Raw genomic sequence first — 16,486 nt, forward strand, 5'->3', positions numbered from 1 at the left:
ACCTGATAAGATACTGGGAGTTAATTACATAAGTTTTTTAAAAGAATTAAACAAGGACTTGGAAAAAGAAGAAATTATAGGAATTTACACAAATATCAGCCAAAGTTCTTTCTAAAAGCCAGCAAAACAGCTAGGCTGTGCTTAAAATCTTTTGAATTCATTCCATGTACAGAACTTCACAAAGACTTTTGCTATGGAGTAACTACACACTTCAATACAATGCCGAATTTCTAATAGGGTCTTTTGTTATATTATGACCAATGTTCAGTAAATGAGCTGTAATTGTTGAAGCAGGGTATCTCATGCCCAATTAGTTATGTTCCCTGCACCTTTAACCTGACAAAATGTTTTCCTAAAAGTTGTTGAAGTCATAAGCTAACAAATTTCAGGAACAAGAGAGCATCTTGGTGAACAACAGAACTTAGCTAACAAATTAAAGGAATGGAAAATAAATAGGAAAGTTTGAATTCATCCTCCTTCTCAATGTTAAATCTGATACAGAAACAAATAAAATTGTATTGCTGAAAAAAGACATTTTGTCTTTGCAAAACTACATTAATTTTGAAAACAGTTGCAAGTTTTGCAAATGCAGGCTAGCTGGCTACAGTCAATACCTCGGTCATTGAGAACAGCCTAAGAAATATGCTGCTTGATACAATCTACCAAAATATGCTATAGCATCCAACGTTAGATAAAATTTTGTAATTCAACAGTATTTGCAGGATAACCCTCAGTGTGCTGACAACCAAGTTAGGATCATCAGTCAAGTTGCAGTGTGACACACTTCTATGTACAGGTAAAGACATATACGAATATGCAAAGTTGGGTTCTTTGCAGATGGAAAGATGTTATACGCACTGTACTGATTGCAACTCAACAAAATAGATGATGTTGTTCATTTGTCATGCCCTGACCACAGTCAACTTGCCTGTTTAAAATTTAAACAAAGTCTTGCTGCTGATAATCAATTATTATTAATTCTCTTCAGCAACGCACATGAACAGGTGTAGGCTATTCAGCCCCTTAAGCCTGTTTCACCATTCAACAAGATAATGGCTAATCTGTGGCCTAACTCCATATACCAAACTTTAAACCATAATACTTAATACCTTTGCTTAACAAAAATTGGTCTATCCCAGATTTAAAATTAACAATTGATCCTGCATCCACTGTCATTTGTGGAAGAGTCCCAAATATCTATGATCCTTTGTGTAAAGAAATACTTAAAGCATCTCTCCTGAAGAGTCTGGTCCAAATTCTCAGACTCTGAGCCTTTATTCTTGAATCCCAACCAGTGGGAATAGTTTACCTTTACCTGTGCTGTATTTTCCTGTTATTATCTTGTACATTTTGACTGGCTCACCCCCTAACCTTCTAAATTCTAAAGAAAACTGACTTAATTTCTATGAACTCCCCTCATAATTTAAACTTCTGAAATCAGGTATCAAAGGATACCTGAAATCCAAAGATAGCAAAGATGATTCTCAATAGGAGTGAGTGTAACAGGGTAGTTGTCATGGGGGACTTTAACTTCCCCAATATTGACTGGAAATACTACAGTTCAAGTAGTTTAGATGGGTCAGTTTTTGTATAATGTGTGTAGGAGGGTTTTCTGACACAAAATATAGGAGAAAGTGAGGACTGCAGATGCTGGAGTACCAGAGTTGAAAAATGTGGTGCTGGAAAAACACAACAGGCCAGGCAGCATCCGAGGAGCAGGGGAATCGACGTTTCGGACACAAGCCCTTCTTCAGGAATGAGGCTGGCGTGCCAAGCAGGCTGTGGGAGTCGGTCGGTTTGTAGTAAATGTCTGTGTTGCCCGAGATAGAAATGGAGAGGTCTAGGAAGGGGAGGGAGGAGTCTGAGACGGTCCAGGTAAATTTGAGGTCGGGGTGGAAGGTGTTAGTAAAGTGGATGAACTGGTCAACCTCCTCGTGGGAGCACGAGATAGCGCCAATACAATCATCGATGTAGCAGAGGAAAAGGTGGGGGTTGGTGCCAGTGTAGCTGCGGAAGATGGACTGTTTCACATATCCGATGAAGAGGCAGGCATAGTTGGGGACCATGTGGGTGCCCATGGCAACTCCTTTGGTTTGGAGGAAGTGGGAGGATTGGAAAGAGAAGTTGTTAAGAGTGAAGACCAGTTCAGTCAGTCGGAGGAGGGTGTCAGTGGAAGGGTACTGGTTGGGTCGGCGGGAGAGGAAGAAGCGGAGGGCTTGGAGGCCACACGGGATGAATGTTGATTTCTCCAGCTTCCTCATTTCCCTTCCCCCCACCTTATCTCAGTCCCAACTCCCAGATTCAGCACCGCCCTCTTGACCTGCAATCTTCTTCCCGACGTCTCTGCCCCCATCCCCTCTCCGATCTATCACCCTCACCTCCTTCCAGCTATCGTATTCCCAGCGCCCCTCCCCCAAATTCCCTCACCCCTACCCTTTATCTCAGCCCACTTGGCACACCAGCCTCATTCCTGAGCTTATTCAAGGAACAACTACTGCAGATCTTTGATAAATATATAGCTATCTGGCGGAGAGGTAGTTGTCACGAGAGGATGCCATGATTTACTGAAGAAGTTGAAGCTCTTGTCAAGAGGAAGAGGAAGGCTTATGTCAGGATGAGGCGTCAAGGCTCAGTTAGGGGGCTTGACAGTTATAAGTTAGCCAGAAAAGATCTAAAGAGAGCTAATAAGAGCCAGGAGGGGACACGAGAAGTTGTTGGCGGATAGGATAAAAGAAACTCCTAAGGCTTTCTATCGGTAAATCAGGAATAAAAGAATGACTAAGATTAAGGCCAATCAAAGATAGTAGTGGAAAATTGTGTGTGGACTCTGAGGAGACAGGAGAAGCACTTAATGAATACCTTTCATCAGAATTCACACTGGAAAAGGGCAATGTTAGTGACAATACGAAGATACAGGCTACAAGATTAGATGGGTTTGATGTTGACAAAGAGGACGTTTTAACAATTTTGGAAGATCTGAAAATAGATAAGACCCCTGGGTCGGATGGGATTTATCCTCTTGATTCTCTGGGAAGCCAGGGAGGAGGTTGCAGAGCATTTGGTAGGTGACACTAAGGTAGGCAGAGTTGTGAATAGTGCTGCAGGATGTTGTGGGTTACAGAGGGATATAGATAAGATGCAGAACTGGGCTGAGAAGTGGCATATGGAGTTTAATGTAGAAAAGTGAGGTAGTTCACTTTGGAAGGAGTTACAGGAATGCAGAGTACTGGGCTAATGGTAAAATTCCTGGCAGTGTAGATGAACAGAGAGATCGGTGTCCAGGTCCATAACTCCCTGAAAGTTGCCACCCAGGTTGATAGGGTTGTTAAGAAGGCATATGGTGTGCTGGCGTTTATTGGTAGGGGCATTGAGTTTTGGAGCCACAAGGTCATGCTTCAGCTGTGGTAAGGCCACACCTGGAGTATTGCATACAGTTCTGGTCACCGCATTTACAGGAAGGATGTGAAAGCTTTGGAAAGGGTCCAGAGGAGATTTACTAGGATGTTGCCTGGTATGGAAGGAAGGTCTTACGAGGAAAGGTTGAGGGAACAGAGGCTGTTTTCATTGGAGAGAAGGTTGAGAGGTGACTTAAACAAGACGTATAAGATAATCGGAGGGTTAGATAGGGTGGACGAGAGCCTTTTTCCTTGGAAAGTGAAGGCTAACATGAGGGGACATAGCTTTAAAGTGAGGGGTGATAGATTTCAGGGGTACTTTCTTTAATCAGAGAGTACTAGGGGCATGGAACAGCCTGCCTGAAATAGTACTAGACTCACCAACATTAAGGGCATTTAAATGGCATTCGACACACGTATGGATAATAATGGAATGGTGTAGTTTAGACGGGTATCAGATTAATTTCGCAGTTCGGCGCAACATCGAGGGCCAAAGGGCCTGTACTGCACTTATAAACCTGACTCTCCCAAATTAGAGTTCACTTACAGTCACAGAGTCATAGAAATGTATAGCATGGAAACAGACCCTTTAGTCCAATTCGACCAGATATTCCAACCTAATCTAGTCCCATTTGCCAGGATTTGGCCCATATCCCTCTAAACCTTTCCTATTCATATACCCATCCAGATGCTTTTTAAATGTAATTGTACCAGCCTCCACCATTTCCTCTGCCAGCTCATTCCATACATGTACCACCCTTTGCGTGAAAAAGTTGCCCCTTAGATCCCTTTTAAATTTTTCCCTCTTACCCGAAACCTATGCTCTCCAATTCTGGACTCCACCACCCTGCGGAAAAGACCTTGTGAATTTGCCCTGTCCATGCCCCTCATGATTTTATAAACCTCAGCCTCCAATGCTCCACAGAAAACAGCTCCAGCCTGGTCAGCCTCCCCTATAGCTCAAATCCTCCAACCCTGGCAACATCCATCAAAGTCTTTTCTGAAGCCTTGTCAATCAACGAGCACTCTCCACTCAGGCATAAGGTATAAAAGTTAGCTTTCCCTTTCATTGAGTCATACAGCATGGAAACAGACCAATCTGTCCAACCAGTCAATGGCGAACATAATCCCAATCTAAACTAGTCCCACCTGCTGCTCTCGGCCCATACCCCTCCAAACCTTCCTATTCATGTAATTATCCAAACGTTTTTTTAAATGTTGTAATTGTACCCACATCTACCACTTCCTCAGAAATTTCATTTCCTCATGCAAACCATCCTCTATGCAAAAAATGTGCCTCCATGTCATTTTTAAATCTCTCTCCTCTCGCCTTAAAATTGTGCCCTCTAGTCTTGAAATATCCTATCCCAGAGAAAAGAGAACTACCATTAAATCTCTGTAACCTGTCATTACTTTATAAACTTCCAAAAGGTCATCTTTCAACCTCCTATGCTCCAGTGAAAGAAGTCCCAGCTTATCCAGCCTTTCTATACCCAGCAACATCCTAGTAAATCTCTTCTGAACCCTCTCCAGATTAATAATATCCTTCCTGTAACAGGACGGACAGAACTGAACACAGTATTCCAGAAAAGGCCCCACCAATGTCCAGTACAACCTCAACATGACTTCCCATCCCCTAAACTCAAAAGGTCTGAGCAATGATTGCAAGCTTGCTCAAAGCTTTTTTAACCACTTTGTCTCTCCTTGAAGCAAACTTCAAAGAATTATGTACCTGCACTCCTAGGTCCCTCTATTCTACAACACTACCCAAGGTCCTTCATTAATTGTATAAGCCCTACCCTTGTTTGTTATACCAAAATGTAATACTCCGCCTTTATCCAGATTGAACTCCATCTGCCATCTTTCAGCCTACTGACACTTTGATCAAGATCCCTTTGTAATCTTAGAAAACCACCTTCACTGTCTACTCTGCCACCAATTCTGGTTTTGTCCACACTTATTAACCATGCCTTCTATGTTCTCCTCCAAATCTTTCATACAAATTGCAAACAAAAAGGACCCAGAACTGATCTCTATGGAACACCACTGGTGACAGGCCTCGAGTCTGAAAAGCACCGCTCCACCATCACACTGTCTCTTGCTGTTAAGCCAATTATGTTTCCGATTGGAAAGCTCACTCTAGAATCCCATGTGACCTAACTTTACTAATTAGTCTACCATGTGGAACCTTGTCAAAGGCTTTAATAAAGCCCAAGCAAACAATGTATACTGCTCTCCCCTCATCAATTCTTTTGGTAACTTCCTCAAAAAACTGTATCAAGTTTGTGAGACATGATTTTCCTCACACAAAACTATGCTGACTATCTTTGATCAATTTCTACCTCTCTCAATATCCATAAATGCTATCTTTTAAAATCACCTCCAACAGTGTATCCACAATCAAAATCAACTAACAGATCTATAGTTAGCTAGTTTCTCCTTACAATTTTTCTTAAACACCATCAGCCACCTCCAGTCATCAGGAACGTCACCTATAGATAGATATGCAAATATTTCTGCAAGGGTTGTATCAATTACCTCCCTTAATTCCCACAACATTCCAGGATACATTAGATCGGTCCTGGAGATTTATTCACCTTTATATTCTCTCAGAGAGCAAGAGCGAGAATGATTCCATTAGTTTCTTCCCATCTCTTTCACACACATCTACAAATTTTGTTTCAGAACATATATCTTCCTTCTTCTTTGGCAGTCCCTCGGAGTTCAGAGTTACTTGCTTGCACACCAGGGTGGTGGGATTCAGAGAAGGCTGAATAGTCCAGTCCTGAAACTGCAGACCTGCCACAGGTGGGGCAGGCAGTGCTTGAGGAGCCAGACTGATGGGATGCTCTGGATTCCGTATGCTCTTTCTATTGCTCACACTCGGCTTCCACTTCAGGTTGTGGAGATGAAGAGAATTTTTCTCAAGAAGACTTATTTTCTGGAACTGTCTTTGCTGACACCTCTTCTCTCTTCTCACTATCCAAGACTCTGGACACACCTTCCAGGTGAAGCAATAATTTACCTGCAGCTCACTTAATGTAACCTACTGTATTCACTCCTCACAATGCTTTCTCCACTACACTGGGGAGACAAATTGCAGGTGACTATTTCACAGAACGTCTGCGTTCTGTCATTAAGAATAGCCTGAGTGTCCGGTTGCCTGCCACTTCAATATAACACTGTTCCCATGCCAATATTTCTGTCTCGGGCCTGCTTCAGAGCTTCAGTGAGGTTCAATGCAAGATGGAGGAACAGCACCTCATCTTCCACTTCAGCACCTTAGTCTTCAGGAGTCAAAATCAAGTTTAACAATTTTAGAACATGATCACTTCTTTCTCCACAGATACTGCCAGACCTTCTGAGCTTCTCCAGCAATTTCCCTTATTTGTTTCAGATGTTCAGTGTCCACTGTTCTTAGTTTTATTTTAGTGCTCCTTCTTAGCTTGTGCATTCTAAAGCAAGCAATTCCCATGTGTTGTTGGGGATGTTGTATTTGTTTGGGGGATGTTGTATTTGTTTGGGAAAGCTTTCAGGGTATCCTTACTTTTTTTTTGATTTATTGTAGTCATGTACTTAAGTACAGTGAGAAGTTTTGTTTTGTGAGCAATACAAGCAGATCATAGCAAACAAAGACATACAGATCATAGGTTATAGTCCAATAGGATTTATTTGCAAGTACAAGCTTTCGGAATGCTACTCCTTCGTTAGGTTGCAGTGCTCCGAAAGCTTGTACTTTCAAATAAACCTTGTTGGATTAGAACCTGGTATCATGTGATTTTTAACTTTGTCCACACCAGTCTGGTCCAATCCAACACCAGTACCTCCACATCATAGACAGAGCAAGGCATACACGGTTACGGCAGACAGGAGGCGCACAAAATAAAATCTATACTGGCAAGATCAACATCATTTGAAGTTAGAGCAGTTACTAACAGCAGGGAAGAAACTGACCTTGAACCTATACACATAAGTATACATCTAATGCCCTTTTTAAAATGACAACTGTATCTGTTCTCTTAGTCTTTTCAGGTAGTGAAAATGCAACATCTTGGAGATGAACAGAATTTTTCTCAAGAGAGTTGTTATTCTGTGGAATTGTCATTTCTGGTAAAGTGGAAGCTGGGCCACAGAAGGTACACAAGGCTGAGTTACATAGATCCTTGATCAACAACGGAGTCAAGGGTTATAGGGAGCACAGGAAAGTGGAGCAGAGACTACAACCAAATCAGTCGTGATCTTATTGAGATGTGGAGCAGGTTCAAAGGGCCAAATAGTCTACTACTGCTCAGAATCGAAAAATGTGGTGCTGGAAAAGCACAGCAGGTCAGGCAGCATTCGTGGAGTAGGAGAATCGACGTTTTGGGCATAAGCCCTTCATCAGGAATGTCTCTTTCTCTTGCACCGAAGTTCTATGATAACTCACAAGGAATTTAAAGTCCTATAGAAAGGATGTTGTGAAACAGGAGAGGATTCAGAAAAGATTTACAAGGATGTTGCCAGGGTTGGAGGGTTTGAGTTGTAGGGAGAGGCTGAATAGGCTGGGGCTGTTTTCCCTGGAGGGTCGGTGGCTGAGGGGTGACCTTACGGAGGCTTATAAAATCATGAGGGGCATGGATAGGGTACTAGGCAAGGTGTTTTCCCCAGGGTTGGGGGGAGTCCAAAACTAGAGGGCATAAGTTAAAGGTGAGAGGGGAAAGATTTAAAAAGGACCTAAGGGACAACCTTTTCAAGCAGAGGGTGGAATGGGTAGGGAATGAGCTGTCAGAGAAAGTTGTGGAGGCTGGTACAATTACAAGACATCTGGATGGGGATATAAACAGGAAAGGTTTAGAGGGATATGAGCCAAATGCTGGTAAATGGGACTAGATTTATATAGGATATCTGGTTGGTATGAATGATTAGGACCGAAGGGTCTGTTTCTGTGCTGTATATCTCTATAATTGTGTCTGGTGTTTTTGGCTGTGGCTATTAGTCATTGGTGCAACCTCGGTGAGTTTACTGGTGGAATCTAAATTCTTCCCTCCTTCAGCTTCGAACTCTTGATTCTAACTTAGGACACAATCGGCAGGGAGACCACCAGCCAAGTCAGACCATGGGTTGTCCTCTCCTGAGGGGAAGAGAAAAAAGGGAGAGTGGGGGTGGGAGAGAGAAAAGAGAGAGAGTGGGGGGTGGGAAGGGGAAGAGGAAGAGAAAAGAGAGGGAGGAGAGAAAAGAAAGAGTTGGGGCAGAGAAAAGAGAGCAAGTTGGGGGGTGGAGTGGAAAGACACCGAGTTGGGGGGAGAGGAAAGAGAGCGAGAGTTGGGAGGGGAGAGGAAAGAGAGCGAAGTTGGGGGGTGTAAGAGGAAAGAGAGCGAGTTGGGGGTGGAAGAGGAAAGAGGGAGTATGGTGCTGGGGTAGGGTGGGGGAAAAAAAAAGAGGGGGCTGGTTTGACCTGAGAATCACTACATTTCGAAGGGGTGGGGTGAACACTAATCTCAGCCAATGCCGGAATTGAACCCACACGATTGGTGTTAACTCTGCAGCGTAAACCAGTCGTCTGGCCAACTGAGTTAACCGACCCCATTTTAGATAAGCATGCCAGAATCCTACCAGACCATAAGGCTGTTCTCTCATCAGAAAAGGACGGCTGTAGGTGGTTTACCACGGGGAGGGGAGAGGTTCAGAAGGAAGGGAAATCACCAGCAAAGAAAATGTTGAACCAAAGGTGTCCCCAACCTTTAATAATAAAGAAGGGAGGAAAAGCTGAAGGTATCAGGTGATCAGAAATCATGATCAATCCTCTGATTAAAAACCTGCACAATGTGCTATTAAGAACAGGAATGTGAAAATAGGGCTGATAAATCAGAGGCTGAAGAGCTGTTGTAGGGAGCAGGGATTCAGGTTTTTCAATCATTGGGATCGCATCTGGGGCAGAAGAGACTTTTTTAATGGGATGGGTTTCACAGGAGGATGCTGGTATCCTGGCAGGGAGATTTTCTAGTTCTATTCTGGAGCCTTTTAAACTAGTAGGGAATGGGGTGGAGGTAATCCTTAGTAGTAGTGAGAATAAAGAGACAGATACTCATAGTTGTACAGATTTTGAGGCTCTGGTCAAAAATAAAAAAAAGGCATATGTTAGACAAAGACCACCGAGATCATGTGAATCTCTTGAAGAGTATAAAGGATGCACAGGTATTTTTAAGATGGTGAAAAGGGGACATGAAATAGCCTGGCAGATAAGGTGAAGGACAGTCCAAACAAATTCTATATGTACATTAAGAGCAAAAGAGCAACTAGGAAGAGAATAAGGCCCCTTAAAGATCAACAAGGTCATCAATGTGTAGAACCAAAAGAGATGGGAGATAATAAATAAATACTTTGTGTCAGTTTTTACAGTGGAGAAAGACATGAAGTTTAGGAAACTTCAGTAAATAAATATTGCTGTTTTTGAAAACAATCCACATTACGGAAGAGGAAGGAGATCTTAAAAAAACCATAAAAATGGATAAATCTCTGGGACCTGATCTTGTGTATCTCAGAAATTTGTGGGAATTTAGGGAAGAAACTGCAGGGTCCCTAGCAGAGATATTGCCTGGATGAGGTGCTGAAGAACTGGAGGGTGGTAAATGTTGTGCCATTACTTCTGAAAGGGTGTAAAGAGAAGCCTGGGACTACAGACCACGTGCCTGGCATCAGTGGTGGGTAAGTTTTTGGAGGGGATTCTGAGAGATTGGATTTACTTGTGTTTGGAGAGGCAAGGACCAGTTACGGATAGTCAGCATGGCTTTGTGCATGGGAAATTATGTGTTACAAACTTGATTGTTTTGAGGATGTAACCAAACAGATGTTGTCCACATGGATTTTAGTAAAGCCTTTGCAAGGTTCTGCATGCTAAACTGATGAGCAAAGTTAAATCACATGAGATTCAGGAAGAGCTTGACAAGTGGTCACAAAATTTGTTTGACGGTAGGAGACAGAGGATAGTGGTGAAGGGCTTTTTTGGCCTGGAGGCCTGACCAATGGTTTTCTACATTTTTATGAATAATTTGAATGAGATTTTAAGAGGAACGGTTACTAAGTTTGCAGATGACACCAAATTTGGAGATATAGTCAACAATGAGGAAGGTTATCTATGATTACAAAGGATCTTGACAACTGGGCCAATGGGCTGAGGAGTGACAATGGAGTTTAACTTGGATAAATGTGAGGTATTACATTTTGGTAAAACAAATAAGGGCAGAACTTGTATAGTTAATGGTAGATCCCTGGATAGTGTTGTCAAACTGAGATGTAGGGGTTGATGTTCACAGTTGATTGAAAGCTGTGTCACAGATAGATAGGGTGATTAAGAAGGCATTTAGCACACTTGCCTTCATTGCTCAGAACATTGAGCACCAGAGTTGCGGCATCATGTTGAGGTTGTACAAAACATTGGTGAGGTCACTTTTGGAATACTGTGTACAGTTCTGGTCACCCTACTTTAGGAAAGATATTATTAAACCGGAGAGGGTTCAGACAAGATTTATCAGGATATTGCCAAGACTTGAGGGTTTGAATGATAAGGCAAGGCTGGATAGGATGGGATGTTTTTCACCAGAGTGTAGAAGGTTGAGGTTTGTAAAATCATGAGGGGCATCAATAAGGTGAATACCCAAGGTCTTTTCCCTCCAGTGGGGAGGTCCAAAACTAGGGGGCAAATGTTTAAGATGAATGGGAAAAAAATTAAAAGAGGCAACATTATCACGCAGAGGGCGGTGTGGAATGAACTGCCTGAGAAAGCGGCAGATACAGTTAGAATATTGAAATGCATTGAACATATACACGAGTAGGAAAGGTTTAGTGGAATAATGAGCCAAATTCATGCAAGTGTGACTAGTTTAATTTGGGATTACATTTGTTAGGGATCAAAGGGTCTGTTTCTGTGTTGTACGACTCTACTGAAACAAATAGATGAGGATTCTGGGTAATCCAAGATGGAAGATGGGAAAAATTCCTGGCTGTAACAGCTCCTCCTTTATTTAGATTTTTTTTAGGTGTTGGAGATAATTTCCTCGAAATCCAGGAGCCAGCATTTACTGTTTCATTTGCTGTTGCACTGTTTTGGAACTTTGGGAAAAAAAAGTCAAAAAGCAGCAGTTTTTAAAAGGGAGAGCTACAGACAAAAGGAAGCACATGGTGAGGTCAGTGAAGGAGAAAGAGAGAGAGACTGACACCTACACCACAATTACTGCCTTTGCTGTTTGAATTCTTGTATCGCTGGTCTTCTGAGTGTGTCTGGGAAAATTAACAAACAGTAAAAAGATATAAAAAAGAGACCTAAGGGGCAACTTTTCACACAGAGGGTGTTATGTGTATGGAATGAGCTGCCAGAGGATGTGGTGGAGGCTGGTACAATTACAACATTTAAGAGGCATTTGGATGGGTATATGAATAGGAAGGGTTTGGAGGGATATGGGCTGGATGCTGGCAGGTGGGACTAGATTGTGTTGGGATATCTGGTCGGCATGGACAGGTTGGACTGAAGGGTCTATTTCCATGCTGCATATCTCTATGACTCTATAGTTTGTGGTGAACCCTAATCCATGAGTCCTACCATATTAATCCTGCTGCACTGAGAAGTACCAATTTGATGGACGCTGACAGCCGTCTCCAGGCCCTCCGGGAAAAGTTTCTGATCGGAGACAACTTGCCGACATTTTAGTGCGGCTAGCTCCCTCACATCTAAATAAATATTTATTTCCCTGTGTGTCTGTGAGGGGTGCAAGCCGGCAGAAACCCTACACCGATCGATAGAGAGAGAGTGACACCACGCTCTCGCGCCCCCAACGGACAACCCCGAGAGGGCGGGAAAACACACCGGCGGGAACGCGCCCCCCACACCTTCCGCTCAGGCGCGCACTTGCGACAAGCGGCCCCCCACCACAGTTCCTCGTAGGCGCGCACCCGTACGAAGCGCTCCGTCCGTCCGGCAGCGGGGCGCGCACCCGCAAGAAGCGCCCGTGTCCCACTCCGAGGCGCGCACCCGGGAGAATAGCCCCCGTCTCCCCTCGAAGGCGCTCGCTCCCGCCGCCTCCCCTCACCTTTGGTCAGGCCCTTGAAGCGCCTGCACTGGGCTCTGTGGAAAATGGCCTCCTCCGGTCGCGCCGCCATCGCTCGCTTTTGCTGAACCGGAGTGACACCGGCTCGGCTCGGCTCAGACTGTGCTCCCGAACCCGGTCCGACTGAGGGGGTGGGGAGAGGGTACCGCCCGGCCGGCTTCTCCCTCCCTCCTTCCCTGGGTCAATGTCCGCGGGCACTGCTCTCCTTCCCCCCTTCACTCACTGAGGGCGGCCCAGCGGGCAGCCTCTCCTGTCTTAGTGGGTGCGATTGGCCTTTTGGTTTTGATTGCCTGTAGATTTATGATGGTTTGACGGATTGCTTTGACTAGTTGTTCCTGGTTCTAATATCATCCTTGACGTTTCCGTGATTCCTCCCCAGTGACAATGTTTTGTACATTTGGGAAAGTACCTTCATTTGAACTTCATGAAGCAGATCGGATGCCCCACTTATTCTATTAATATGCGTTGATCCACAGAGCGAAGCTGGAGACAGTCCCAGACCTATTTATCGTTTAGTCTTTATATATATATATTTTTAAATCTAGTTAGACACAGGAAACAACCGGTTGTTGTGAGTGAATTACGTCAGAATGAGTGGGTTATCTCAGGCATTATTGTTACTGATACCCATGACCTTCATTCAAAAACTTACTGCATTTAAGTGCAGTTGGATAAGTACTTCAGAGAGGAATATTAAAAAACTATGCTGTTGGGGATTTTATAAAGAACATGTCATTTCATGGGATGAAGGCACCACTGGAAAATTTGCCACCCAGCCATCATCACCCTGAACTGCAGGCTTGCTAGGTCATTTCAGAGGGATGGTTGAATAGACTTGAAGGGCTGAATGGCCTTTCTCCTGTTTCCACCTTCCTATAAATAGAAGGGACAATGGAATTGGAGGAGGCAATTCAGAAATCATGGAATGCCTAATGCAAAATGCAGAAGGGCTGTGTTATAGCAAATTAATGGAAAAAGTTGTGAAGTGCCACACTTGGGATGGAAATATGATTGATATTTGCACTTCATGAATGCAGTTGGAATAGTCAACCATGAAGCTGAATGAAAGGTTTGAAATGTTAGTAGATTTGATACTAAGTATAGAGCTGAAAATGTGTTGCTGGAAAAGCGCAGCAGGTCAGGCAGCATCCAAGGAGCAGGAGAATCGACGTTTCGGGCATGAGCCCTCGGGAATGAGGAAAGTGCTGAAGAAGGGTTCGTGCCCGAAACATCGATTCTCCTGCTTCTTGGATGCTGCCTGACCTGCTGCGCTTTTCCAGCAACACATTTTCAGCTCTGATCTCCAGCATCTGCAGTCCTCACTTTCTCCTTGATACTAAGTATAGCCAACCAATGCATTGCAGGAAAGCAACAAAGCCAAATGAATGTGCAATGATATAACTATATAACCAAACATTGGAACATGTCAGAGAAGGTAATGATGAAATGTTACAGTGCTCTAGTTGGCATTTGTTGAATAATTTATGCAGTTCTAGTCACTGTGAAATATAAGAAAGAACAGTTGGAGGCCATGTGGTAAAGAAATAACAGGCTGCTTCCCAGTATGGGAGTTTGCATTTTGTGAAAAGACTGGAGAATTAGGGTTTTTTTAGCCGAAAACAGCAGATCTGGAAGTTGACCTATCTCTCTGCCTCCTTTGGACTAGTATTTCAATATTTCTCTGAACAGGTACCTCCCATCTCCATTACAGCAAACTTGAGCCTGTTGCCCAAATCTGTCCAGCATGAAGTCTCACTTACCTATCCATGCTGTACTCACTGAAGTACATTGACTCTGCTGCTGATGAACCCCAATGCACACACATTTTAAATGATTCTACATGTCAAAAAAAATTGCATGGTCTTGGCCATACCCATTTCAAGAATCTTCTTCCATTCTGTTGAACTCCCCAATTCTTTGACTTCAGCCTTTTCTCCTATCTCTTGTTGTCTCTAGTCACCTGATTCTAGATTCTGGAATTCCCTCCCAAAATCTTTCAAAATCTATAATATATCCTTTCTGATTCTCCTTAAGACCAAAGTTTTTGCTAAACTTACATAAGGTATTCTTTCATTTTTTTTACTGGTTATAACTCTATAAAGCACTTTGAGAATTAAGCATTGTATTGGTTATTGGTTTATCTACCACAATGCAATTTTGTTTAAAATGTGGACAAATCTAACTTACATTATTACTTTAATATAAAATGTGGAGATTGGAGTGATTGAATATATGTTCAAACTAGCAAAATCTAACTTTAGTACTGGCATCAGGATTTTATTTTTCGCTCAAAAGATAATCAATGTGTGGAGTTAATCTGATAAAATAGTGAGGACAAGATCTTAGAAATGATATCGGAAGGAGTTGGGAAGACAATAGATGGGCTGAATGGCTTTCCTTATCTGTAGCAGTTCTTCTATTCAGACAAGAAATGCAGTTATGATGTCTACCACTTCAACTTAAGTTAGGGTCATAGTCTCCTTCAATCACCTTTATTCTTTTCCTGTTCAGGGATGTTGTTATACACTTCTGGAGCACATGGGACCAGACATTACCACTGCATCACAAGATGCTATTCAACCATTATTTCACATTTTAGATTAAACAGAAATCATCTAGTATCCATGGGGTTCAACAATCTTCTAATCATAGTCCACTACTTTGGGTGAGAAAGTACCTGAAATGTTGACGTCACCATCTTCTGATGCTGCTTGGCTTGCTGTGTTCTTCCGTCTGTCAACTTTGGATTCCAGCATCTGCAGTTTTTTTTTTGTCTCTAATTTTGGGTGAGAAAGGCAAGAACTAGGAAATGTATTTGAAATAGCCAGCAGTTGTGCCATTACTGATAAAGAGCAAAGTCAGATTGTGACTTTTTGGATGTGCGTATATACTCTTTGACCAGTATAAAGGTTAAGAGAAACTGGACCTTGGCGTGATAGCAGATTGAAGATGTTTTAACTTAATTCACAGAACTGTGTCAATTATTCCACTGCCATCTATGGCTAGAGAGGAAAATTGCTGCTTTTTGTTAATTCAAAATTTTTCTTTACATAGCACTGTAGCTTTCAAAATCTATTTTTTTTTGAAACACTAGAATTATTGTAAGTTAAAGTGAAAGGAAATATCCTGGAAGATAAAATGTCCATTTCCGGAAATCTTGTTTTGAAATAGGTATGTACAGAAAATGATCATTGAAAATATTTGTGGACTCTTCTTTGAGGGATATAATGTAATTTGAAAAATAGCTTTTTTTTGAGAAGGTGTGACATAGCAGTCCTATTCACATCAATTAGCATCAGCCTGGCCAAAGAAACACTGACTGTGCTACTAGACGAACCAAGGACACAAACACCAGACAGCGCCAACTCCATCAGGAAGAACAACATCCTCAAGCTAGTGGACCTGTGCCTCACTACCCACTGCACCTTCAATGACAAGACCTACAAACTAATCAACGGTGAGAGGGGAAAGATATAAAAGAGATCTAAGGGGCAACCTTTTCATGCAGCAGGTGTTACATGTATGGAATGAGCTGCCAGAGGAAGTGGTGGAGGTTACTACAATTGCAACATTTAAAAGGCATCTAGATGGGTACATGAATAGAAAGGGTTTGGAGGGATATGGTCCAGGTGCTGGCAGGTGGGACTAGGGGTTGAGATATCTGGTCAGCATGGACAAGTTGGACTGAAACGTATCTTTCCATGCTGTGCATCTCTATGACCTCCAGCATGTGCATTCCTCACTTTCTCCTAGCCCTCCCCACGATCCAACCCAAACTTTGGGTCTGCTACGTGGATGACACCTTTGTCATCACAAAACAGAACAAATTAGAAGAAACCTACAACATCATCATCAACAACATCCTTACTGGCATAACTTTCACAAAAGACAACAGCAACAGACTCCCCTTCCTAAGTGTCACACTGGAACGTACAGTTCATGGAGAAATGCAGACCAGCATCTTCAGGAAGGCAATACACGCAGACTGGATACTTAACTACAGGAGCAATA

The 16,486-nt window shown here is 42.8% G+C and overlaps 1 protein-coding gene across 1 annotated transcript in view; it reads right to left on the reverse strand.

Moving 5' to 3' along the window:
- The window catches only part of cpped1 (calcineurin-like phosphoesterase domain containing 1), a 188,729-nt gene extending 175,737 nt beyond the window's left edge, over positions 1 to 12,992 (reverse strand). Inside the window, exon 1 of the mRNA XM_060840113.1 lies at positions 12,458 to 12,992. Coding sequence (XP_060696096.1) covers positions 12,458 to 12,527 — 70 coding nt within the window. The 5' untranslated portion in view covers positions 12,528 to 12,992. The remainder of the gene's footprint in view (positions 1 to 12,457) is intronic.
- Between the last annotated feature and the right edge of the window lie 3,494 nt (positions 12,993 to 16,486).

Source organism: Hemiscyllium ocellatum, chromosome 20 (assembly GCF_020745735.1).
Source record: "Hemiscyllium ocellatum isolate sHemOce1 chromosome 20, sHemOce1.pat.X.cur, whole genome shotgun sequence".
Classification (NCBI taxonomy): domain Eukaryota; kingdom Metazoa; phylum Chordata; class Chondrichthyes; order Orectolobiformes; family Hemiscylliidae; genus Hemiscyllium; species Hemiscyllium ocellatum.